The sequence below is a fragment of the Chionomys nivalis genome, chromosome 5, assembly GCF_950005125.1.
Source record: "Chionomys nivalis chromosome 5, mChiNiv1.1, whole genome shotgun sequence".
Lineage (NCBI taxonomy): Eukaryota > Metazoa > Chordata > Mammalia > Rodentia > Cricetidae > Chionomys > Chionomys nivalis.
Genome location: NC_080090.1, coordinates 92,872,625 through 92,897,462, shown reverse-complemented (window position 1 = coordinate 92,897,462; position 24,838 = coordinate 92,872,625). Strand labels below are relative to the sequence as shown.

Genomic DNA, 24,838 nt, shown 5'->3' with positions numbered 1-24,838 from the left:
TTGTGTTTTCTCCTTCAGCACTGAATAGATTTTAACACAGGAAGTTGTGCCGTCACTGGGCTCTATATTAACTGATGAGAATTTAAAACTTCTGACTGTATTAAAATGAGGTCTAAGATGGGCTTCCGTTTTGAAAACCTTCTTTCAAATTGTAGTTATGTCTTTCTTAAAAATTTGATTTTTAATTATGTAAGTGTGTGTGTGTGTGTGCGTTGTTGTTGCGGATGCTCATATGAGTAAAGGTGCCCAAAGGAACCAAAGGAGGGCAGTGGGTCCCCTCAAGCTGGAGTTACAGGAAATTCTTAGCTCCTGATTAATGTGAATACTAAAAACTGAATTTGGGTCCTCTGCAAGAACAGTATACATTTTTAAAACCTGCCCCAAGCAATCTCACCTTTTTGAAAGAAATAAACCCATTACTTTTTATTTTTGGTTACCTAGGAAAAAATAAGAATTTACCAACTAATTAGATTCACATGATGATACAGTACCAAGACAACCATCAGAATCCTGTTGTCCTAGCTGGCTATATACAGGCACACCCACAGACAAGTCCATAGCAAACCCACTCAGCAACACTTTGGGACGGCATCAGAGAAGAAAAGACAACCATCTTTAACAAACCTCAACTGTTAGGTCAAAATCCAGAGGATTAACCAAGCTGTGAAGGGAATGGTTTGGCCAGAATAGAAGGTCGGAATTGTTGGACCGCTCTCTGAAGGCAGCAAAAGCTTGCATTCAGAAAGTCAGTCTGAGGTGTAACTGTGCAGAGGGGGCGAGACCCCAGGAGCAGTGTGCTCACTGAGTGACAGTACCTGGAGAACTGCTGCTGCAGGCCACGCATCTGGATCCTGTTGCGCTCCGACTCCAGGGTCACCTCCCGCAACCGCTCCTCGCTCTGTAGCCGTAAGTGTCGCTCCTCTTCCAACTCATGTATCAGCTTCTCATGCTATGAAACACACAAAGGCATGGCCTTCAGAAGGTGTCCGTGCCCAGACAAGACAAAAGGAGAGCTGTTGGTTCTTAAGTGCTAATCTGAGCTTCGTAGTCACAGCTACTAGTCTAGCGACATAAAATGTACATGAACACACTGAGGCACACACACACACACACACATATGAAATGATGGTAACAGTTTTGTGAGGTAAATTCTGTTATTAACCTCTTGTTGTATACCAGGAAGCAAAAGATCAAAGTTCTACACATGTATTCAAGATCATAAAAACCCTGGTCTAGAGGAAAGGCTTGGTGGATAAAAGGTTTGCCTTGCGAGTAAGCAGAGGACCTGAGTTCAGATCCCTAGCACCAACATAAAAGCTGTCATAGCCACAAACGCTTGTTAAAACAGTGCTGGGGAGCAGAGATAAGTGGACCCAGGGAGCTTGATGATTGGGCATTCTAGTTGTAAAGGCAAAGACCTGTGTTCAGTGAGAGACTCTGGATCAAAACCTACAGTGATGGGAACATATGTCAGTACCATCCTCTGACACCATATGGGTCCTCACGGGGTAAGCATAAACACGCACAGGATCACAGAAGCCAGAAGGTGAAAGAATTTGAGTCCTGGATGAGTCTCTGTTAGTAAAATTATTTCCATTAAACTAAGTTGTCTTTTGTAACAAACTATGACCCTACACTCCCATCAAAGTCAAAGTCATTCTGATATAGAACATCACTGTCTGTTCAAAATGACTTTATCTCTTCAATCTTGGGAATATCATTTAAAGGAAGAGTCTCTGTTTGCATAGAAAGGCCAAGAATCTCAGTTAGACCATATCTTCTGAGATTGTCGGACAGTAAACATTTATGAATGCTCAACAACCAAATTAATTTAATATCAAATAAATAATCCACAGGACTTGTGGTAGCCCGCGTCCATGCTGAGTTGCAGCTTCCCTGTGGTCCTGGTTCTGAAGCCACGGCATGCACACTGTGCACTGCACACACTGTCCTGACCTGCGGCACCAAGGGACACTGCCTGAACACCTTGGCTCAGGCTGAAAGCTCCCTGATTTGCAATGGCAGTGTTTCTTTGTACACGCACAGTCTGCTGCTGCTACAGAAGCAAAATGCTTTAGTCACAGGGGACAGGGGTGTTTTCTGTCACTGTTTCTCAGCATGTGCTGACCACATTTCTGCCCTGGACTATGTCAGGATGCTTAACTCTTGCCATCGAGTGTCCTACAAGAAGGAATTCAATGAATTATAGCTGGGGATTAGGACAGAATTTCTAGAAATTACTGAAATGAATGTAGACATAATTTGTCATTTTATGCTGTGTATTAATGTAAAGCACCGCACTCGGCATTGATCAATACAAAGCCAAAATACCCATCAATCCTGAAAACATTCTGTGTACGATGGTATTAAATATTTAGCCAGGAGTTTTAATTCTTTACATCAAAATAAACAAGGAAGTCCATTTCATGAGTATGAACATTTCCTTTCATTTTCAGTAGATAGTAAAATTATATATACATCAAAGAATTGTTTTTAAAAAATAACTATGATTTATAGTCATTATCTTTTTTTGTTTTATATACCTGTGTTCATACAAAAATATCTCAGTCAAAAGGTGTCCTGAATTAAAAAAAATAAGTTCAAAATGCCAAAGGTATCTCCATGTGATTATCAATCAACACCCAATGTACCTAGAAATGTCCTACCAATCACATGTCCTTTTCACTCTTCCTATCTAAAATCTAATTCAATAATTGCTTTCTTCTCTTAGAAGTCCGTAAGACAGGCTGGAGAGATGTCTCAGTTATGAAAGGGCTTGTTTTGCAAGCATGAGCAGCTGAGTTTGACCTCTCAGGGACCATGAGAAAAAAGAAGTTGGGCACAGTTGGGAGGCACAGACATGTAGAAGGAGGCTGTTTGTTGGTTCCCGACTGTCCAGATTTTGAAATAATCACACAGAAACTATATTAATTAAATCACTGCTTGGCCCATTAGCTCTAGCATCATATTAGCTAACTCTTACATATTAATTTAACCCATTTCTATTAATCTGTGCATCACCTACCAGCAAAGTTTCAACATGTCTGTCTCTGCTGGCAGCTCCATGGCTTCTCTCTGACTCTGCCTTCTCTCTCCCAGCATTCAGTCTAGCTTTCTCTGCCTAACTAAGTTCTACCTTGCTATAGGCAAAGCCAGTTCTTTATTTATTAATGTTAATCACAGCATACAGGGGAAAAATCCCACATCACAGACAGGTAGATCCCTAAGGATCTACTGAGGGATGGGTTCCTATCTCCACACATGCATAGAAACAGGCGTGTGCACATGCACGCACACACGCACACACACACACATAGAGTTCTATAAGTCAAATACATCAGTGTAGAAATTAAACTAATGTTTTTACAAAAAAAGCTAGCTTTAATTTTAAAACTCTCTACAAATTTCTATCAAACCAATGTCAAATGGATCTAAATTAAGCTATAGTTACAGCATCTAATTGCAGTCCCATTTTTGCTTTTCACACAAATTGCAATGTATTTTTCCCCCTAAGCCCTCTGAATTCAATATCTCCATTAGTTATGAAAGATTCGGTCATTCTAGAAGTTGAGATGCAGATAAAGAACTTCAGCATTGATTTTTTTAAAGCACGCACTGTTGGCTGTAACAGAAGAATCAGAATCAGATTTTGTGATGCACAGATAGAAGCCGTACAGGATCTATCCACAGTGCTGATAACATCACCTGAGGGAGACGCAGCTTTCAGTCTAACTAAAAAAAGACACAGAACATGACTTTTTAAAGGGAGAGGAGGGACAAAAGGGTGACTTAGATAACAGAAATGAGAACAGGGAGCAGGCTGGGGTAGGCAGGGATTTCAAGGGCAAAGAGGAAAGATGAACGAGTGGATGCATCTCAAAGGTTCTCTTTGCTGATGGAGAGCCCTACAGGAAAAGCCACAGGTGAGTCGTATAATATGAATAACTTTCAAGCAAAAGAAATCTCTGGGCTGGAAGATGACCCAGTGGATAAAGTACTTGTCCCTTAAGTGTGATGGTCAGAGCAAGGTGGCTAGTTATACTAGCCTGCTGAACAAGCTCTGGGGATCAGCAAGGGGTTCCTTTCCAGGGAATACAGCGGCAAGTGGTGGAGGAAAACTCCAGACACAAAACTCTGCACACAAAGTAATGACAACAGATGTTTGCATTACACAAAGAGAAATGCTAATTCTCATTGTGTCCAGACAATCATTCATTTTACTTATCAATTAGAATTCTGAATGAAGAGCAAAATGGTAGATTTTAATTCATCATATAACATCATCACATCCATGTTCTTGATACCATCATATAAAAACAGAAAAGTAGAAAATAAAATTATGTATGTAAAATAATGCACATTTTGAACATTACAAGCATCTTAATTCATGCAATAAAGAAGTTATGAGGTTAATCGCCTAGGCTGTCACTGGTTTTCCCATGACTTCCTTGTTCAGCCTTGGTGGAAGATATCAGAAGCTTGAAAGGACCTAGACTCTCCCAGGAGACAAACTGGGCATGTCTATAAAGGAATTTCTAGATTAGGTTGATATAGGTGGGGAAACCCATCCTGAAGGTGGATGACTACATCCCATGGCTCTGGTCCTGAGCTGAATAGAAAGGAGAAAGTGAGCTGGGAAGCAACACTCAACTGTGTACATTCTGACTACAGGTGCAATGTGATCAGCTAACCCACACTCCTACATCATGACTGGCCACCATGTATACTTTAACTGTGAGCCAAGATAAACATTTGCTTCCCCAAGTTGTTTTTCTGCCAGATATTTTGATATGGCCATAAGCAGGTAGGGAGACTCTGCACTTGGAAAATATACTTAGTCTGTACAGACCCACCTCTAAAGAGTTAAGCTTCTCTCCAGCTCTCATATTTTATACACCCCTAAGCCCAGTCATAACACTAGCAGGAAAAATATAATTACTAATGATACCAGGACTATCAAGAGAAGAAGCACAATCTCAATCAGATGATGTGCTTGGGGTAGCACACACTAGGGTCAGGGTCAGTCAGCATGGGTGTCCCATGGCAATGATCAAAAGGGACTGACCTCCTGATTCAGGTCATTGGATGAGTGAGATGTATGGTTTTTCTTGGCCAATGCAGAGCAAGGAAAGGTATGTGTTTAACAACATGTCACGGTGAAGGGGAATGACAAAGCAGACTCTAGAGGGATGACAGGTCTATATGAGTTTTAGAGAGAAAAAAACACCAAATCTTATTGATACTGAGACAAAGAATTCATTCTTGGTGTGAACCCTAGAAGCCAGAGACTACCACAAGAAAGCAATGGCAGCTTCTGTCATTTGTGAGTGTCATTCATACACAATGGTTCCACGCCCTGGGGAGGGCTATTCTGTAGGGATTTCAGCTTCACTGTCTTTCTGACTTCAACAAGCTTCCAGAAAACCATTTCGTTATAAATAATTTAAAACCTGATGATGATGATGATGATGATGATGGGACTAACCAAGGTAGTCAAGACATTGGCTAACAAACAAACTGGATGGTAAACCTGCGGTCTACAGCCAGCTGCCTAATCCAGACACGCTGTATTCACAGACCAGTCTTCCCACTGAATTCACTTGGTCCAAAGGCTCATTTCTTAACACAGTAAGTACTTCATTTACTGGCCAATGGGCTCCTTTATAAAGTCTGTGATACATTCTTCTACTTTAGTCACAGATATTTCTCTGTTGTCATGTTAATTGATCACAATTAACAGTAGCTGTTAATTATTTTATTCTCTTGAGAATTCTTGGAAATCAATTTTATTAAGTGCCTCCATACTTGACTGAATTCTTAAATTCCCACTTCTTTGCTTTGGAGTCTGTATGTTCTGTACATAAGAGGGCAGTGGGTCAGTCTCTCAGCAGTCTGGACTTGGAGAGGGATACTCTGGGACATCTTTCAGAACCAAGTGGCCTTGGATTTATGTTTGTGCTTTCACCTCCACCTCCCTTGCTCCTTCCCTATTTATACACACAAGGACCAATGAAGAACTGATGTATTCTGTAGCTGATCTGGCTCTGTACTAAACCTGGAAATGCTGTATTTCTCTTTGATCCATATTACACAGAATTCAGAGGTCTTTTCTCTTCTATCTTCCAATCTTGAACCTTGAGTATATTTCCCATGAAGGTTAACACCTGCCATATTTTCTCAATCTTAAGGTCTCTCTTACATCATGTCTACCTACAGTGTATCCCACCTTCTGATACACTTTCATTTTCTTAGCACATTTTAATTATATATAATTGTTTCACTATGAGATATATATATATATATATATATATATATGGTATTTTGATCAAATTCACCTTCTGTTGTTCCCTCTCCACTGATTCTCTTTCTCAATGAGGTCCCCTTGTACCTCATGTCCTTATTAAATTATTATTCACAACCAGTTGAACATCATTAGAGCTGCTTATAAGAGCATGAGGGAAGGGGTTATTTATAAGACTATAGAAAACTTACCAAAAGCACACCACTGAAGAAAACACCGCCTTCCCTAATTGTTAACTACCTGCTTACAGGTTCTCAGGGAGGGGTCGAGCTTTGAGAGCCCTTGCAGATCCCTGGCAGAATATTGATGGGCTCAATTTGTGTAGGGTTTGTGTGGGTAATCACAGCTGCTGTGAGCTAACATGTAAGACTATGTCCTTCCCAGAAGATGGCATCCACAATACTTAATCCTTTCCCCCCACTTTTACTTCCCTGACCTTAAAGTGTCCTGAGTCTTATATACATGTCATCGTCTTAGCTCGATGCTTAGCTCTGCTTTTCAGAACTACATATCATCCTATTGTTGGCTACGTATTCCACATGCAGCTGTGTTGAGGAGAATAAGCCTTTTGCTTGGTAAGAACCTGCCCATCACAGTAGCACATTCCTGAGTGGTCCAAATCCCTGCAGTAAGTACTATCTAAGTTCAGTGCATCCTCTTGACACCGATTCCCACCACCTTCCTTCAGTTGACAGTCAGCAACCACTTTGAGTCTGAATCCTGATACTGAGGATAATACAAATGTTCTTTGTTTTAAAAGATTCATACAGTTGACTCTGTTGTTTTTGTGCTCCGTCCACAGATTTCTCCCCCTAGCCCACAGAATAAAAATCTAGCTTGATATTCGTCTCATCTGATCAGTCACTTTCACTCATTAATTATTAAATCATAAATTCCATTTCTTCCAGGACTCTCCTTCCAGAGCATTTGCAATTGCATTTATTAAGATTGCACATTTTCCGTTCACTCTGCTCGGCCCCCTTGGTTTTGTAGATCAGTGAGAGAGGAAAAAGCCTATTTAGACTAGGAATCTTTATATTCCTGTCTTTCCTCGGTGAATGGGTGTAATTATGTGTATGGGAAATTAGAGTGTTTGCTATGATAATTATTCACTCTTCTAAAATAAGAGAATAATTATAATGTCAACATCTGACTGTACCAGTTACTGCTGAAGCGTTTAAGACTGCCACAAAGTGGCTTGCAGGATCCTGGCAATTAATATTAATTTCCCACAAATGCTTTTTATTCATCTGGAGAACATTCCAGATGGCCTTCACATTTCCCATTGTCTTGCAGAGATTTTTCTTTACATAGAGCTGTTTCTTCAAACAAAGCCTTGGGAACAACTGACCTGGTATTTACAGGACCAGCATCTAGCACTTTAGAGTGGACAGATTCTAGGAGAAATTTCACAATTTTTAAAACATGATTTTCAGTGTCAGGTTAGCTAAGACCCTGAACAATAGGGGAGAGGGTGCCTGAACTGGCCTTGCCCTGTAGTCAGACTGATGAATATCTTTAATGTCACCAAAGAACCTCCATCCAGTAACTGACAGAAACACAGGCAGACGCCTATATCTAAGCACTGGACTGAGCTCCCAAAGACCAGTTGAAGAGTGGGAGGAGTGAGAATATGAGCAAGGAGCTCAAGACCATGATGGGGACACCCACTGAAACAGTCTACCTGAGGCAATGGGAGCTCACCAACTCCAGCCAGACAGGGAAAGAACCATTATATGTCCAAACTAGTCCGTCTGAATGTGGGTGACAGTTGCATGGCTGGGGCAGACTGAGGGGCCACTGGCAGTGGCACCAAGATTTATCCCTACTGCTTGTACTGGCTTTTGGGGAACCTATTCTGTATGGATGGATACATTGCTCAGCCTAGATATAGTAGGGAGGGCCTTGGACCTTCCCCAAGGCAATGTGCCTTGCTCTCTCTGAGGAGTGGTTGGGGGGTGTTGTGGGGTGTAGATGGAGGGAATGGAAGGAGGGGAGGGAGTGGGACCTGGAATTGGTATGTAAAATAAAAAGATACTTTGTTTTTAAAACAATAAAAGAAATTTAAAAAACAAAAAACAACAACAAAAAATGATTTCCCGCAATTTGCCTCATGGTTGTTAGGAAATGCAAACTTTCACATTTTATCATGAAAAGGTCAGTTAGAACAGTTAAATGATCGTCATGGAATCGTGAGCAAGCTACAGTTCAATGCTTTGGTGTTCTGTTTCACGGAACTGTCTGCCTTAGGAGAAGGTGAAGAGATTTCCTACTGAAAACTTAGTCTGTGCTAATCTTGGAGGTAAGCTTTATGGAAATATCATTTTTACTTAAAAAAAATAATCATGAAACACTAAGATGTGAGCTGAGTAAATCAATGCAGTTTATTAATTAAAAGGAAAATGTATTCTCTTACAAAAAACATCTAAGAAACCATTTATGCAAGTGTGTATATGTGTGCGTGTGTGTGTTTGTGTGTGTGTGCATATGTCAATGAAAGTCAGAGGTAAAACCCAGGCATCTTCCATAATCACTCTTTACCTTATATTTGAAACTTGGTCTCTCAGGAGCCTGCAACTCCCAAATCAGGCAAGGCTAACTGGCCAGAAAACCTTGGGAATCTTCCTGATCTTCCTGTCTCCACCTCCCTGGTGCTGAAATTTGGGCAAGTTTTTTTTTTTTCTTTGTGTGTGTGTGTGTGTGTGTGTGTATCTGTGTGTCCTCTGGGATTGCACTGAGGTCCTTATGCTTATAGGATAGCCTCTTTATCTCTCAGTTCCCTGACTGGCTATATTTGGCCCTTGACCAATCATTTAAATGAAGGATAATGTCATACTGTAGGGCTAGTCCCCAGTGACAGCAGCTGGGAACAAATGAAGACATGATAAACACCATTCATAAAAACATGCCAGCAGGGACTGGAGTCAACACCACAGAACATCTGCCTAGTGTGTAGCCAGACACGGAAGCTCACTGGGAACTGCGCATGGTCTATCCACAGGTCTACTGTGAATACTTTAAACAAGTGCTGGGAACCATGCTGGGTGGGGCCTGCTTTGTAATTCCTAGCTTTCCCCTGGTTCCCACTCCTGGCTGAATGCTTAGCTGTCTCTCGTTCACAAGTGGTTTCTTCTGGAACATTCTGTCAGACCTGACTGAACCCAGCAGGAGTTACCTTACCACAGGAGACATCAGTACCTTTCCCTTGCTATAGAACTTACAATCAAAGGGAAACAGAAATCTTGGAAAGTGCTTTAGGTTGTTAAGAACAAAAAGGCTCTATAAGACGCTTATTTTTCTAGGGTGACCACGTACCGCCCAGGTCTCTCTAGCTAAGCACAAAGGTCAATCCACTCCTAAAGTCATTCTCTGCAGACTGCTGGGGGGAGAGGGCTTACCAAGGAATAGGGACTCCTGCATCCAGGCTGGGGAGATTGATATGTTCCCCCTTTTCCTGCATTTATAAATGACTATATGTATATGCATAAACATAAATATGAGCTCAGAACTAACTCTGTGCCTGAATATGGCACAGTAAACACAAGTATCAAAGGTTTTCAATATCACGATAGTAATATCCTGAAAATCTTTCTAGGAATTTTTTCCTTTTCAGGAAATCATAATGCTAAAATCTAGGTTTTTTCCTGGGCTTTGCATGTTATAAAATAGGACTACTTCCCTTTCACAAGTATGAGAATTCATAATGTTCAACAAACATGTTTTATAGAGCATAAGATCCCCAGGAATTATTACCAAAGAATCAGTTTGAACATGCACGATGCTGAAGGTTCCATTTAGTAATTGCTAACTAAGGAACAGGTGTGCCATTCATACCACAGTGGCTTCACCTCTGAGGTCAGGAGGAATTATAAAGGACCCACTAATGACAGAGTTCACTGTAGTGAACATAAGTTACAAGCAGTTGTTAATAAATAGACATTATACCACAGAGATACTGCTTTATTTTTATTTTTAATATAAAATTTATCTATCTATGCAACAAGACTGTGGTTAGAAACATTGAAACAACAACACTATAGCTGGTATCAACAGCTATACAGCAGTGTATGAGATAAGGAAGCAGACAGATTTTAAAAGTATACCTCAGAGCTAGGGAGTAGCTTAGTGGGGAGATTGCTGCCCTAGTATACCAGGAGCCCTAGGTTTGCGCCCCGTCACCCTCCAGGATGGGCTTGCAGAGGCATATATGCCGAGAATCCCAGACACTCCCAAGGTAGACGCTGGAGGACTTGGGTTTCAAGTTTATGGTCGGCATAAGTCAGCTGGAAGCCAATCTGTCCTACAGGAGCAACTTTCTCAGAACAACAAAAGGAGAGTCACGTTTAAGGACACCTTGTGGGAAGTACCTGATATACAGACTCATAACCAGTTCAAGTGCTGAGAATAATCACCTGTTGTGTGCTTGGCCTTAAATGGATCAACTATATCACCTCCTTAAAAGCTCAGGAAACCTCATGGACGAGGTGGCAAAAAGAACTCAAGAGCCAGATGATGGGAAGATGAGGGGCAAAAGACATGTTCTGGGTAAGACATAGCCATTATGCACATGCACTGATCGTAGCCGTGTTTCTCGGTACAAGACTGAGCCTATCAACATTTCGCCATGGATGGAGGAGGTCCAGCCCTCCCTGAGGAACTACTGACAATGGCTGCTGGGTGATGTGGGAAGGACCTTTTCTCCAGTAGTGGGGCCACTTACCGTTAGCTACCTGAGCTCCACCCAGCCTGCAGGCAACAGTAATTAAACTCTGTGGGGACATTATGGGAGATGGGGTTCATCAGGACTGGGGAAGGGGTGACAGAGGGTTATGGGGATGAAAGGATCAAAGGGACTTGTAAGTATGGAGGAGACAGCCAGAGAACAATCAATGATCAAAGTAACAAAAGCATGCCTTCTTTACTCATGGAGGAATGGGGAGAAGAATCATAGGGCACATTAAATGAATGAAAATAAGAGAAAGTTATTCCTAACATTACATATGGCAATTTAATATGAAGGCCAGCTGAGTTCTGAACACATTCGTCATATTACAGACTGTGGTCACAGCATTCACGGACAACACGGGACAGCGGGCGGTGGGCACTGTTTCCAATTCAGTCCTTTCCTTGTTGTTTGCTTCTTCTGTGATTACGCAGCACCTAAGGCTACAAGCACATGAGTAGCAGAGCAGGGGAGTGGCAGGGATCAGGGGCTGTGTGCAGACAATATGACTTCGGGGATCTAGAATTTGGCAGCCTCACTAAGGACTTTTTTCTAGTAAATTTTCATATCATCTATTAAACCAGCTGATGTATTTAAGTCTCTCTCTCCTAAGACCTTGTTAGAGACTGTAAAATGTAAAAAAAAAAAAAGTTTAAGTGTGTATATATATATATATATGAGAGAAAGAGAGAGAGAGAGAGAGATCAAGAATATCACAATGTGGTCCTACCAGATGACTTAGTGGGTAAAGGCACTGGTCTGATAGCCTATCAAACAGTAGAAGTAAAACCTACTCCTACAAGTCACCCTCTGGCTACCTCGTGTGTACTGTGGCACATGCGCCCACAAACATATAAAGAGATGCAGTGATTTCAAAAAGAATATTACAATTCAATTAAAGTATAAGATCACCCCTGTGCAGGAGTTGGCATATTTTTAATAGGTTACAGATGCTGACTACTCAAGACTTTCCAGGTTGCTGTCTCTGCTCAGCTGCTCAGATAAACCCTTCATTGTGAAGCTGGGACACAGACGGTCAATGAAAAATATGTATGTGTATATCCCAATCAAGCCGCAGCACCGCCTGCGCTCAGGAAGCTGAGGCAGGAGATGGAGTATCTCAGAGAAGAAACCCAAAAGGGTAGGGAGGCAGAATGTGGTATCACTTGTGGAACCCCAGTCGAGATCTACCGTTGATGGGGAGTCAACCCAAAGTGTTCTTCTAGGAGGTGATCCACTATCTCTGTTGTTGTTTCTGTATTCATTTTTTGACATTCTAATTTTGGTGCTGGGTAACTACCTTCTGGTTATTGAGAAACAAAACCAACTTGATACCCCTTTGCCCACAGTGAATGAAACTTGATAGCAGCCATCGATAATGAAAATCTCAGTTTGTGCTCTGGAGAAGGGATAAAGACTTCGGGAGCTCTGAAAACATCTAATATCTGTGCTTGACAGTGTGCTGGGAGCAAATCTGTTATCTATCCCCGTGATTACATCGCCGCATAGAGGCACCAGGTCATGTAATACAGAATTACATCTTAGCCATTAGCTATTAGCCAGAATCTCTTCCCCACTCTCTAAAAGGCATGGACACATCCCCTGGCTGCAGGGAGAAGAGCCTCCATGGTCACTCACCTCCACAGTCACTTAGTACATGAACTCAGCAACTACAAAGAGCCAACTCCATGTCTCGCTAATTTGACCATTAGATAGCTTTGAATATTGATCACATCATATGGACAAATGATTGCTTAGTTATTGTCAAGGTTTGAGTATTGACTAAATTATTGGTCTGGATATTGACTGTTCCTCGAGCATCCAGAAGCTACTATAGACCTTTAAAAGATGGCATCTAGTGACATTGCTTAGAGGTCACTGAAGGCATCTTTCCAGTGAGTTGGGGGACCTCCACCAGCTCTGTCTCTCTACTTCCTGGGTGCAGGTGTGGGTGCTCTCTTATAAACTGAGCTCTGGCCATAATGCCCCTCTTCACCACAGGTCTAAACACATGAAGTCAACATGATCTTGGATTTGAACATACAGATTTTTAAATATATCATTTACTTTATAAGTGGCGCATATCAAGTACATCACTGTAGTTATGGAATGGTAACTAATATAGTCAGACAAATGCATATTTTCTTTACCTTGGAGTCTCTAATAATAGTCTGCAAGATTTCATGCTGACAGATGTCAGCTCTTTCAATGCTTTTCTGTATAATTTTTTCCAAAGCTGACAAAATTTTTAAGTGTAGACACTCATTATAAGCAAACAGGGCTGAGAAGACGGCAGAGTCAGAAACGCGACTGCCTGCAAATGTGTGGACCTGAATTCAGATCCCCAGAAGCCACATCAAACATGCCCAGCCAGGAGCTGGAGACAGCGCTCAGTGGATAAAAGCACGTGGCATCCAAGTCCTGAGATGTCTGGAACAGAATGTCTATAATCATAGAACTCCTCCAGTGTGACAGGATGTGGACATGGGAGAATCAGCCAGAAGCCAGTGAGCCTAGAGCACACTGCAGAGTGTCAGAGATGAGCAAACCCCTGCCTCATCGAGGCAGAAGGCAAGAACTGACTCCCAGAAGTCGCCCTCTGCCTACAAACTGCACATGGCACATTTGCCCATACTCACCTACCCATGTGTGCGTGTGTGCTCAGGTAATAATAGTGAAATTGTAAGTGCCAGGGGAGGAGGTGAGTGCTTACAGCCCCAGCAGGGGTATGATGTGATGCAGAGACCAGTAGACCTCTGGAAACTCTCAGGTCCCTGGCCTGGCCTACAAGGTGAAGCTTCTGGCCAATGAGAGACCCTGATTCAAACAAAAAAAGTAGAAAGCACCTGAGGACTGACAACACACTTGCACTCACCACCGTGGAAATCTGCAGTGAGACACACATGTGCACACGTACACACACAGAGGACAGGAGTGGAGAGAGAGTTTGGTGGTTACCAGTGTCTTCCACACTTCCAGAGGACCCAAATCCAGTTCCCAGTACTGATCCTGGGCAATTAACTACTCTTTCTACCTTCTGTCCCAGGAGGATCCAACACTCTGGTCTCTGGGGGTTCCTATACACACGTGTACACCCCCAAAAACATACATACATACATATACATAATTAAAAATTAAATAATGTTTTTAAAAGAGCAGTAGCAGAAATCTAAGAATGCACAGTAAAACCCTTTAATCATACAGTGCACAGAAGCAAAACCTCACGTGCCCTATGTACTATGTGCAAGTTAAGTCAATCTTCCTGCACATTCATCGTAGCTTCTTCCTCACATCTAAGGTGGCTTAGGAGAGAAGAGGGCATGAGCAGTCTGGAGTGTGTGCAGCTCCTGGGTTCTGTCATTTACCAGTAATTCCCCAGATCTTGTGTTCGGCTCAGATTTTAAAAGACTTCAAAACTTCAGATGTCCTTTTGTCTGCTCCCCATTGATTGCTGTTAAAACTAAATGTTTTTCACCCAGTAATCAATACTTTCTTACAAAAATACACCCAGGCATTGACAAACAACTCCGTTGCTGATTGCAGCTTTCCTCAGAGTGGACAGCATGAGAAACTACTCTCTGCAAGTATTAGAAAAGATCACACCGGTTCTGATGCTTATTACAATATATACATGGACCACTCCACTGTAGCATAACTTTATTAAACCAGACAGCTACGGAATCACAAGCTCTCAGAGAATAACAATTAGCATGCCTTGCCCCTTCGTTATGTTTCAAAGCATGGCAACCATCCAGCTCGTGCTCACGCACCCATTCGTGCACATTCTCCTGTGAGGAAGTCATTAAGAGCAACCGCTACAGAGAATGAAGAAGAGATGCTGGTACAAAACAGAAACAATAATGACTTTGCTTCGTAAAATCACTGTTCCAGACCAGGTCCGCAAACAGCCAGCATCTGCTTTCAAAATTAACATGCTGGACTTTGAGGTCCCCTCCAAAGATTATGTATTGATCTGGGACTCTCAGACATTCTGAAAGATAAATTCTCTGGACTTTTCAAACATCTGCCTTAGGCTACCAGGATGCTCTTAATGCAACCGGAAGCAAGACTCCATGCAGGTATGCAGTGTCCACACATGTAAGAATGGAACATGCATGTACCTTGTATCCTTCTTGCCTTCCCATGCCACTTCACCCAAACTCCCGGTTCTGCTCTCCATGGTTAGACGTCAGTGGTTATGGCTAAATTAAACTGGTAATGAAACCAAACTCTTCCAGACACAACAAACAAAAAGAAGACACCTTTCCATGCATGGACCTTAAGTTAGTTCTAGGATGCCCTCACCTTCAAGTTTATTAGCAGGAAAGGGCTCTGGGAATAATGACTGAACCATTTGAACCTGTGTGGTTTAACCAGTGACGGTATTCACAATTTTTATTAGTAGGAGTTGATATTCCACCCACCTCAGTGAAGATGGCTGCATTACAGTAAGGCAACTCAATGATCCAGCTCCAAAGTTTCTCCAACGATGCTTTCTTGTTCCAAGATAGCTTTTATGACAAGGCTCAAAATTGCCACCAAGTGGATGACCAAGCACTGGTCAATTACAGCTACCAGCATGCTCTAAATGTTTATGTTCATGTTTTAGGTACTCAAGGGGAAAACATTCAGACTGTGAGCAAGGAGGCTGAAAGCCTGTGGTGGGCACCGTGATCTAAACATCTACATGCAATCCTATTCATCTCTCCATTATGTACAAGGGAAAAAAGAGCTCACAGGTGCTATCAGGACCACCAAGAGCAACGTGCAGGATGGATACCAATGGGTATCTAATTATCTGAGAAAACAATTCCGGGACATATAAAACTGGAATTTCAGGACACCAGCACCCTCCTTACAATCTTTTATGGAGAAGTGGCTTTAGATATAATATAATGGTGGCCATACAGAAATAGACGTCACAATTATATACCCCAGGGTTTTGCAATGCCTTCATTCAAGCCAGGGACAGCCTGACCTTTCACACTGTACATTTTAGTTAGAATGTGGGAAAACCCAAAGAAAGAAAAATCTACAATCATGTCTGTTGATCTAATTTATTTAATGAAATATCTGACTTATTCAAATGAGCGCTTCCAAGCCCCACTTAAGCTAATCTTCCATGGCTGACTTTATTTATTTTGCACTGTGAAGCCAATCTTTGCTCTTGGAAGCCGGGGCACCAGAGGGAGGGACAGTAAGTTTTAATGGGTGCAGTTAGATCTTGAAATTTTTTTATCTGAAAACCATAAAGCTTTTAAAAATGAATTTGCGGGTGTAATTGAGCCTCTAATAGCTGCTACTGATAGTAATTAAGGAAATCTCATTTCCCTAAATTAAACATAATGAAATGTTTTTCAAGATCAAATAAAACCAGAAAATGCTATCGGGGTGATAGGATTTGCCTCTGAAAGTGGTGTTCTGGAGTCTGTAGTTACTCAGTTACTAGCAAAGCCCATGGCGGAGAGGTTATGGGCAATGTGGAGACCGCTTCTACAGCATCGTATCTGCTTTTATTGGTGGATAATGCACACAAAAGCCAATATAGTGCCTGCTTCACACTGAGTGCTTATGAAAACGTAACCGGCATCCTGTACAACTCTTCCATTAGCGCCTTCAAAGAGTTTGTTGTTTAATTAAATGTTGTCAGCAGCTCCTCGGCCCAACCTATGCGTTCACCAGGCTTAATGCTTAATTTCAACATCAGTTTGGCTTTTCTTCGAGTGAAAACAGCATTTGAGAGCCACGGCTGCATTAACCTCGCCTCTTTTAACAGAGGGGTTCTTCAAAGCCTGACTCTGCGATCAGAGAGAGTTAAAACAAAAAAATTACCACAGACTGGATGATTTTACTAAATGGAATTTATGTTCACAGGATTGAAGTCTGGAAAGTTCAGGATGGGGAGGGGGATGACAATTTCGGTCGGGGGGACATTCTTTCTGTTTGTACAGAGAATACCCGGGTTATCCCCACATGGTAGGGCAAGAAGTAAGCACTCTAATATGCACTTTTTGATGAAGACACAGTGACAGAGAGTTGGCTAGCTGGCTCAGCAGATAAAGGTGCTGGCCATTAAGCCTGAGAACCAGAGTTTGAACCTCAAACTCACCTGGTGGAAAGAAAGAACTGATTTCAATAGGTTGTCCTTTGATCTCCCCACACAGCATACACATACACACAGATAGATATAGATGGATAGACAGACAGATAAATGTTTTTCTCTACCTCCACCACCTCCACCACCACTACCATCATTATTTAAACAGACACTGTGAAGGCTAACTTTGACTGCCAAATTGACAGCATCTGGAATCAACTAAGGGACACACTTTAGTGTGAGCCTGCAACAACAGTTCCAGGTGACTATAGTTCCAGGAGAGACTGACTGAGGTGACGGGGAAGACCCTCCTCTAGGATGGACTGCACCTTCTGGGAGCAAGTAAGATGTAAAGAGATCTGAGGAAAAGTGGGTGCTGCTTGCCTGCCTTCGCTTCCTGCTGGTGAGTGTGGCCACCACGGTCACTGCTGCGGCCACCTTGAGCTGACCTCCATCTTCCCCTGTGGAAGGAAGAGCAGCAGCACTCCAGGACTCCCCAGGCCCTCGACTTGTGACAGCCATGATGAGACACAGACCTTTGTGGACCGAGCAGGTCCTGAGCTTGAGGCCTTTCCTGCTCCCACATTTTCATAAGTATCCTGACACATTAAACCTGTTTGCTTCATCCCATCTTCAAAGGCCCTCTGTTTGCTGCTAGAATCATCTGCAACACTTTCCTTAAATTCCAGAAGCCAACATCCTGGGCATTTCCCCAGGCTGCCCTTTTCTGCAGCGATCTGATTTGTGATTTTCCACGCCTTCTTGACTTGGTTAAAACTTTTGTGTCCTGTAGGATTATGAAAGCATCTTGATAGAAAGCTTGTGTTTAAAATTACTTTTTATTATTTTTTGGTAATTCTATATATGTATACAACATATGTAAAGCATATAGATCCACCATTTTCACCCTCCAACTCCTCTAGGGCTCCACACACACACCCAGTTATCTCCATCATTGCCATCTCCTGCTATCCCTCCTCCTCCCGTCAAACCAGGGAGTCCAGTCAAAGCTACCAATATACGCGTGGTTGTGGGGCAATCCATTAGAGCATGGGCAACCTGGCCAGGGCCACATTCCTAAAGAAAACTGACTCTCCCCCTAAAGAAAACTGACTCTCCTCAGAGGTGATCAACAGTTCACAGTTCCTCAGCTAGGGGTGGGGTGGCATGAGTTCCTCCCCACTTATGCTGTAAACTGAGCAGTCTGATCTTATGAGGGTACTGTACCAGTAATCACAGCTGATTTGAGTTCGTAAGCACAACAGCTATGCCAGGTCTGGGAGATCCTAACACAGCAGGTAGCAGGCAACTTCTACATGGCTCAAAAACTGTGTTTAGGAACTGAAGACACTAAAATTTATATGGGAATGTAGAGATGGATATAGTTTCATACACACTGTTTCTAGGCTCAGGGTGGCAGGAAGTTCCAGAATCCTTGCTGTAAGCCAAGCAGAGGTTTGCCCCTGACGTGATGGCTGTTGGCTCTTCACAGTGATCTATCTTGCACTTTTTCTTAGGTTTCAATTTGTGTTTCCAGTGTCTATTATTTGCGACCTGGATAATTGTATTACCCTTCTAGCCTATTCCCTTCTCTCTAGCTTTAATCGCCTATAATCTGTCCTAGGTCTCAGATTTCTCCTCCAAAATCCCAGCCGTTCAATAGCTTCCCATTACCTAAGGAACACACTCAAACAGACAAACAAGCAAACAGCAATGATAACAATGAAACCTGCTCAGCTTTTGTTATGTGAGATCCTCTACAAACTGACCCCACGTTAACAGCTCAACTATTCTTACGTCATCATAGGCCCTCTACATTTCAGATGCATTTCCCCACACCCTCCATCCTGGTCTCTCCAACTCTACCCCACTCTTTCCCTTAGTAACGTGACAATCTCCTGTTCCAAATTATTGCTATTTATTACTGTCAGAACCAAGCTGCTGTGCATCTATCAACCAAGTATGCTTTCTTACTGTTTTGTGTGGTGACTTTTTATTCACTTTTACTTTCTTACTTTGTTGTTTCTATGTAGACCCCTGTGTGTGTGTGAGTGTGTGTGTGTATGTGTGTGTGACATATAAAAACTTAAAATACACAGAAGAGAAACAAAGACCTCCAGTTAACCATAGAGCAGTCATCAACACCATTATTAATAAGAAAATACACATTCGAGTCAGTTTTCTCACCCCAAATTGGAGAGATGTCTAGTGGTAAAGACTACTCTCACAGAGGACTTGAATTCTGTTCTTAGCGCTTCCATCAGGTGATTCACAACCACCTGTAACTCTGGCTCCAGGGGATCTGATGTCCGGTTCTGGCCTCTCTGGGCACCTACACATACTTGTATGTACACACAGACATATCTACATAAATAGTAAAAAAAATTTGATTTTGAACCTAACAGTCAAAAACTTTCCAACCAAGAAACTGTCTCCCCACTTGCCTTCTCAATTGCTCACACCAAGGCACACTGCACCAGCCCACTCTCCATAGAATGCTGAGAGGTGGTGGCAGTGTTGGCATTATACAATGTAAGGAACATTTTTGCAGTTCACCTAAAGAGAGGAAGTATTTCCCAATGAGAGAGAGCTAGCCAGAGAGCAGGGAAGTGCTCCACACACATAACACTGAGCAGAATCTGCTCTTGGAAACCAGACAGCTCAGTTTTTGTGTCCTGTTCAGTCTTGCTTAGCAAGGTCTCACTGGAACTTATTCAAGACATGTGCTTAGTATATTTGCAGTGACGGTGTTCTTTAATCTCAATGTCTTGGAAGCAATTGGCTTGTGTGCATACTTACATGTATATGTGCATGTGGAGGTTAAATGACAATCTCAGTTGTCATAGTTAAGGCACAGGGATGGTTAACTCTTAAGTATCAACTTGACATAACTTAGAATCACCTGGAGAGAGTGTAATGGTGGATTGCTTAGATCAGGTTGTCCTATGTCAAGTCTGTGGGGGTTGTCTTGATTTGGAAGACCACACGTATTATGGGTGTTACCATTCCCTGGGTTTGGGCCCTACACTGCACAAATATAGAGAAGGGGCAGAGGACTAGTAGGCATGCATGAAATCAGTTCTCTCTGCTCTTGACTATCAGTGGGAAGTGACCACCTGGAAATTCCTGCTTTTCTTTTTCTAGAATGATGGACTGTACCCAGAAATTGTGAGAAAAGAACCAAAAGACAACAACACAAAACCACTTTCTTACCTAATTTGCTTTTTGTTGGGATATTTTTAGCAAAGCAACAAAATTCAAAGTAAACAGGCACCATCCGCATTTTACTTGAGACAGGATTTCTTCCCCAAGTTTACACGGCTTGCCGGCCAGTGAACGTCCAGAGACAGAGATCCATCTGCCTCTGCCTCCCATCTTGCCAGTGCTGGGCTTAGAAGCACGTACCACCACACTTCAGTCTGCACACTGGTCTGATGCTGTCTGATATTTTGATCATGCTCCAATCAGTAAAGCTTGCTTGGAGTCAGAGAAGCTGAGAAACAACCAATCTTTTCTGATCTGCTCCATTCCTTCCTCTAAAATGGCATGAGAGCCCTCCTCTCCCTGCCTTCCTACTTCCTGTCCTCTCTGTGTACAGTCCTCCAAAGCCTCTGTGGTTGATTTTGGTTGGCTAGTGGCTAGCTCTACCCTCTGACTCCAAGCAAGCTTTACTTGTCAGAACACGATCAGAATATCACAAACAGTCTGGGATTGAACTCAGGTTCTCACACTAGTGATGCAAGGGCTTTACATTAGAGCTGTCTGCGTAGTCATTTTTAAGGTCATGAATCCATGCACTTTTACGATCATGGATGACAATATGCATTTCAGTCTTCCATACGCCCTTCTGAACTCTTGCTGAATCACTGGCTGAGGAAACACATTAGGCTGTATTCGCTCCCTTGCTAGATGGTGTCCCTGAGCAGAACAGTGGGCCCAGGTGCCCCAGTCTCAGAAGGGTGACTCTGCATGTCCAAACAACCCTGACCTCTGCACGGAGCCATCTCATTTCTAGGTTAGATTGATCACCAGCCAGTCTATGTATCTTTAATACTCTCTATTTTCATCAAGATATATAGAAATTTGGGAAATAACATTTTCCAAAATATAATTTAGGTCAGCAGTGACTGGTTCCACAGCATAAAACTGTGCCTTGTTGACTATCAATCAATGAATTAATCAATCAACAGCTATAGTTACTGAGGACCAGCTGATACACTAGGCACTTTGGGTATATTGGAGGATAGTTAAGGGACAAAAGACATGTGGCTTTGGCTCTTAGTGGCTCTGGAAGATGCCACTAAGACATCTTCTGAATCCCTAGAAACTAGAAAGCTGGCAAAAGCAATTTTGTAGATATCATTAATTCTATAGACTTTAAACTAGAGAAATTGTAAGAGTGTGACCAATCTAATTCAAGAGAGTTTAAATTCAGGAAATTTCTCTACTGGAGGCAGAGAAAAGCAATGGGCAACAGGAGGCCAGACATGAGGTGGATTTATTGTGCTGAGTCACAGGCCAAATACACAAATACAAATAGACAGGCCCCTAGCATCAAAATATCACCGTCTCATCCCACAACCTAGTGAAACCAGGTTCTGCCAACCCCTAGACAAGACTTGAAGCATCATTCTTCCCAGAAGCTCTTAAGAAGAGCCCTGTTGGACCACGGCCTTAACTTAGCCTTAGAAAACATGGAACAAAGAAATCAGTCAGTCACGCCAGCCCAGATTTACCACCTGTAGAACTTGGGATATCTGTGTTCCTTCAAACTTGTATTTTGAATAGAAAACATTCCTCTAGGCTCAGGTATTTGAACACCTGGTTCCCAGCTGTTGTTTGGAAGGTCGTGGAATTATATGAGGTGTGGCCTTTCTGGAGAAAGTGACTCACTGGAGGTGGGCATGGGGAGTTTATAGTGCAGCTTCACTTCCAATTCATTCTCTGCTCTCTGAATGCAGATATAATGTGACCGGCCAGCTTCCTATTCCTGCTGCCATGCCATGAAATACTGTATCCCTCAGAAGCTGTGAGACAAAGTAACCTTTTTCTCCGTTAAGTTGATTTGGGGAGGGGAGGGAATCATTACAATGAAGAGTAAATGAAACATAATAGCCAGATGAGTGTGGAACACAGGAAATGAATACAAAGGCCTAGGTTGTAACCCACACAAGGGCAGGATCCTACACAGTTACCTTCCACCATTAAGTGGAACAGGCAGGTTCTGGGGAGAAACTGGCATGGTCCTGTAAGTATTGTTTGTTATTCTACTGGGTATAAAACCCAGGGCAGTGCATGTTAAGCCAGCCCTCATCATTGGGTGCATCACTAGTTTCCGATGTGTTTTGAAAGATTCAGAGGAAAATAACATTGATATGGCTTTTAGTAGTTGCAAAAGGTTTTACCTAAGAAATAATATTCTGGTTAGGTGAAAATGTTACTAACAGATATAAAAAAGGTATGAATTTCAAAACAGAGACGAGGAGTAAGCTGGATAGATGGAGAGGAAGAAAGAACGGGAGAGTGGGGCAGAGGCAAGCCTGCAGGCTGGCAGCAGCGGGCAAACGCAGAGACCAAAAGGAGCAGGTAAGCCGCTGACAATGGCTCTGTCCTAGCTCCATTTCTGCTGCTGTGAGTTAAAAAACAAACAACAACCAAAACCTAGGAAACTTATAGGACCAAAGGGCAGAGGTTTATCTGGCTTACAATTCCAGGTTCTAGCCCATCATTGCATGGAAGTCAATGGAGCAGGATCAGGCAACGGATCAGTGCTCAACTCCTCTCTCTTTTCCACTGAGCCCAGGGCTTGGCCAATAACTGGTGATGCTCGCATTCAGGATGTGACATCTCTCCTCAGTTAAGTTAATCAAGATGGTCCTCACGCAGACACACCTACAGGACAGCCTGATCTAGACGATTCCGCACGGGCACTCCCTTCTCAGGCAACTTTAGGCTGTGTCAAGTTGACAAAACTAACCGTGACAGGTTAGCATGAACAAAAAGGTCTCTTAACTTAGTAGTACTTAAAGCTTCTTAGGGGTCACCCAAGTCAAAGCTGGGGTGCAGAGAACAGAGCAGGGGACCCATACATGCATATGACAGAGATATACCGGAGTCTCTCTCCATGTCTTCACTCCATCTGACCTTCAGTCAGAGCATGGCCACACTGCTATCTGGGTAGGACTGTAGCTGGGTAGAAAGTCCTTACAGCATGAGGTATGAGGGTGCTGTCACAAAGGACTATCATCCCAGTGACTTGGCACAGTAGAATTTCACCACCTTACAGCTGTGGAGACCAAAACTCAGAAGCCAGACTGTCAGCAGGGCCCTGCCTCCTCTCATGGTTCTGGAGTAGGGGCTGCCTCTCTCAGCTTCTGAAAACACAGCCACAACCTTCATGACATGGTCTCTCTTAGTCACAGGCTAACCCTACTCCAGTGTGACCTGGTTGCAATTAACTACTCTTGCCAGGATTGTTCCTGAGTAGGGAGATTCTGAGGTACACAGCGTTACTAATTCAATGTGCAGAACAATGGATAAAATTAAGCCTCAAAGTTGTACACATAAAACAGCAACTCTGGCCACCATTGAGAGTTCCACAGCCAGGAATTTACACTCCAGTGTGTAGAAATTGGTCCATGTAATCACCAAAATTATGTGATGGTTAACCCTGTCTCTTGAGGTGATCTAAAATCTCCTTAGGAGACAAACCTCTGGGCCTATCCGTGAGGGAATGACCAGATGGGGTTAACTGATAGGGGGAGACACCCTGAGTGTGGGTGGAAGCATCATATAGGTTGGGGTTCTGGACTCAATATAAAGGAGAAAGTAAGCTGAGCACCGGTGTCTAAGTGTGTATCCACCCTCGTTTTTCTCTGTGTATCTGTCTCGCTGTGTCTGTCTGTTTCTCTCTGTGTGCTCCTGTCTCTCTCTGTGTGTGTCTCTCTCTGTCTCTCTGTCTGTGTCTCTGTCTCCCTCCCTCTCCCTGATTTCCAACTGTAAACACATGTGACAGCTTCCTCAAGCTCCTGCAGCCATGCCTCTCCCACCGAGCTGTGCTCTCTCTCTCTCTATGAGACAAATACTCCTTAGCTTTCTTAGGCTACCTCTGCCAGGTGTCACCAGGAAACAAGAAAAGTAACTGATCCATTCCACTAACTCTTACTGCCACTGTTAATTTCGGCTTAGACGTTTACACAGATGCCAAGCCTGTCTCTGAACATGATCATATTTGCTAGACTCTGAGAGCAAACTATTTAAGTCACCATGGAGCAAGGATTAACCTTAGATGCTTATCTAAGTAATCCATCAAAGAACGAATTCAAACGCAGCACTCCTAAAACACCAGGTTTAAGACCATATTTACAATCTGCACATGGTAACACACCCTAGTCCGATCTTAGCTTCTTCCCAGTCTGCCCACCAACTCTGGCAAAGACTATCTTTACCCTACAAGGCAAAAATCTTGCTGGTTAAGATTTTGTCTTAGAAGCAAAGCTAGACATGTGTCACCTAGTGTCTGGATGTCAGAACTGTGGGTCAGCCAAGCCCTCAGCAGGGAACCACTCAGAACTGTGTTCAAACATGTTCCTTGAGTGACAATGATCTACAGACAGAGAGTTTTCTTAATTTCCTTTAAGACCCTTGAAATACAAGTTTGGCCCCAGCCTATAATCCCCCTCCTCCCTAGGGGGCAACCTAGCTCAGTTTTATCCAT

General features: G+C 42.8%; 1 protein-coding gene across 4 annotated transcripts in view; it reads right to left on the bottom strand.

The window, feature by feature from the left end:
* Nckap5 (NCK associated protein 5) overlaps positions 1-24,838 on the bottom strand; it is an 843,848-nt gene that overhangs the window by 487,281 nt on the left and 331,729 nt on the right. For all 4 annotated transcript variants that reach the window (XM_057769610.1, XM_057769613.1, XM_057769611.1 and 1 more), the window contains one exon: positions 816-949. In XM_057769610.1, the coding sequence (XP_057625593.1) occupies positions 816-949 (134 nt within the window). The remainder of the gene's footprint in view (positions 1-815; positions 950-24,838) is intronic.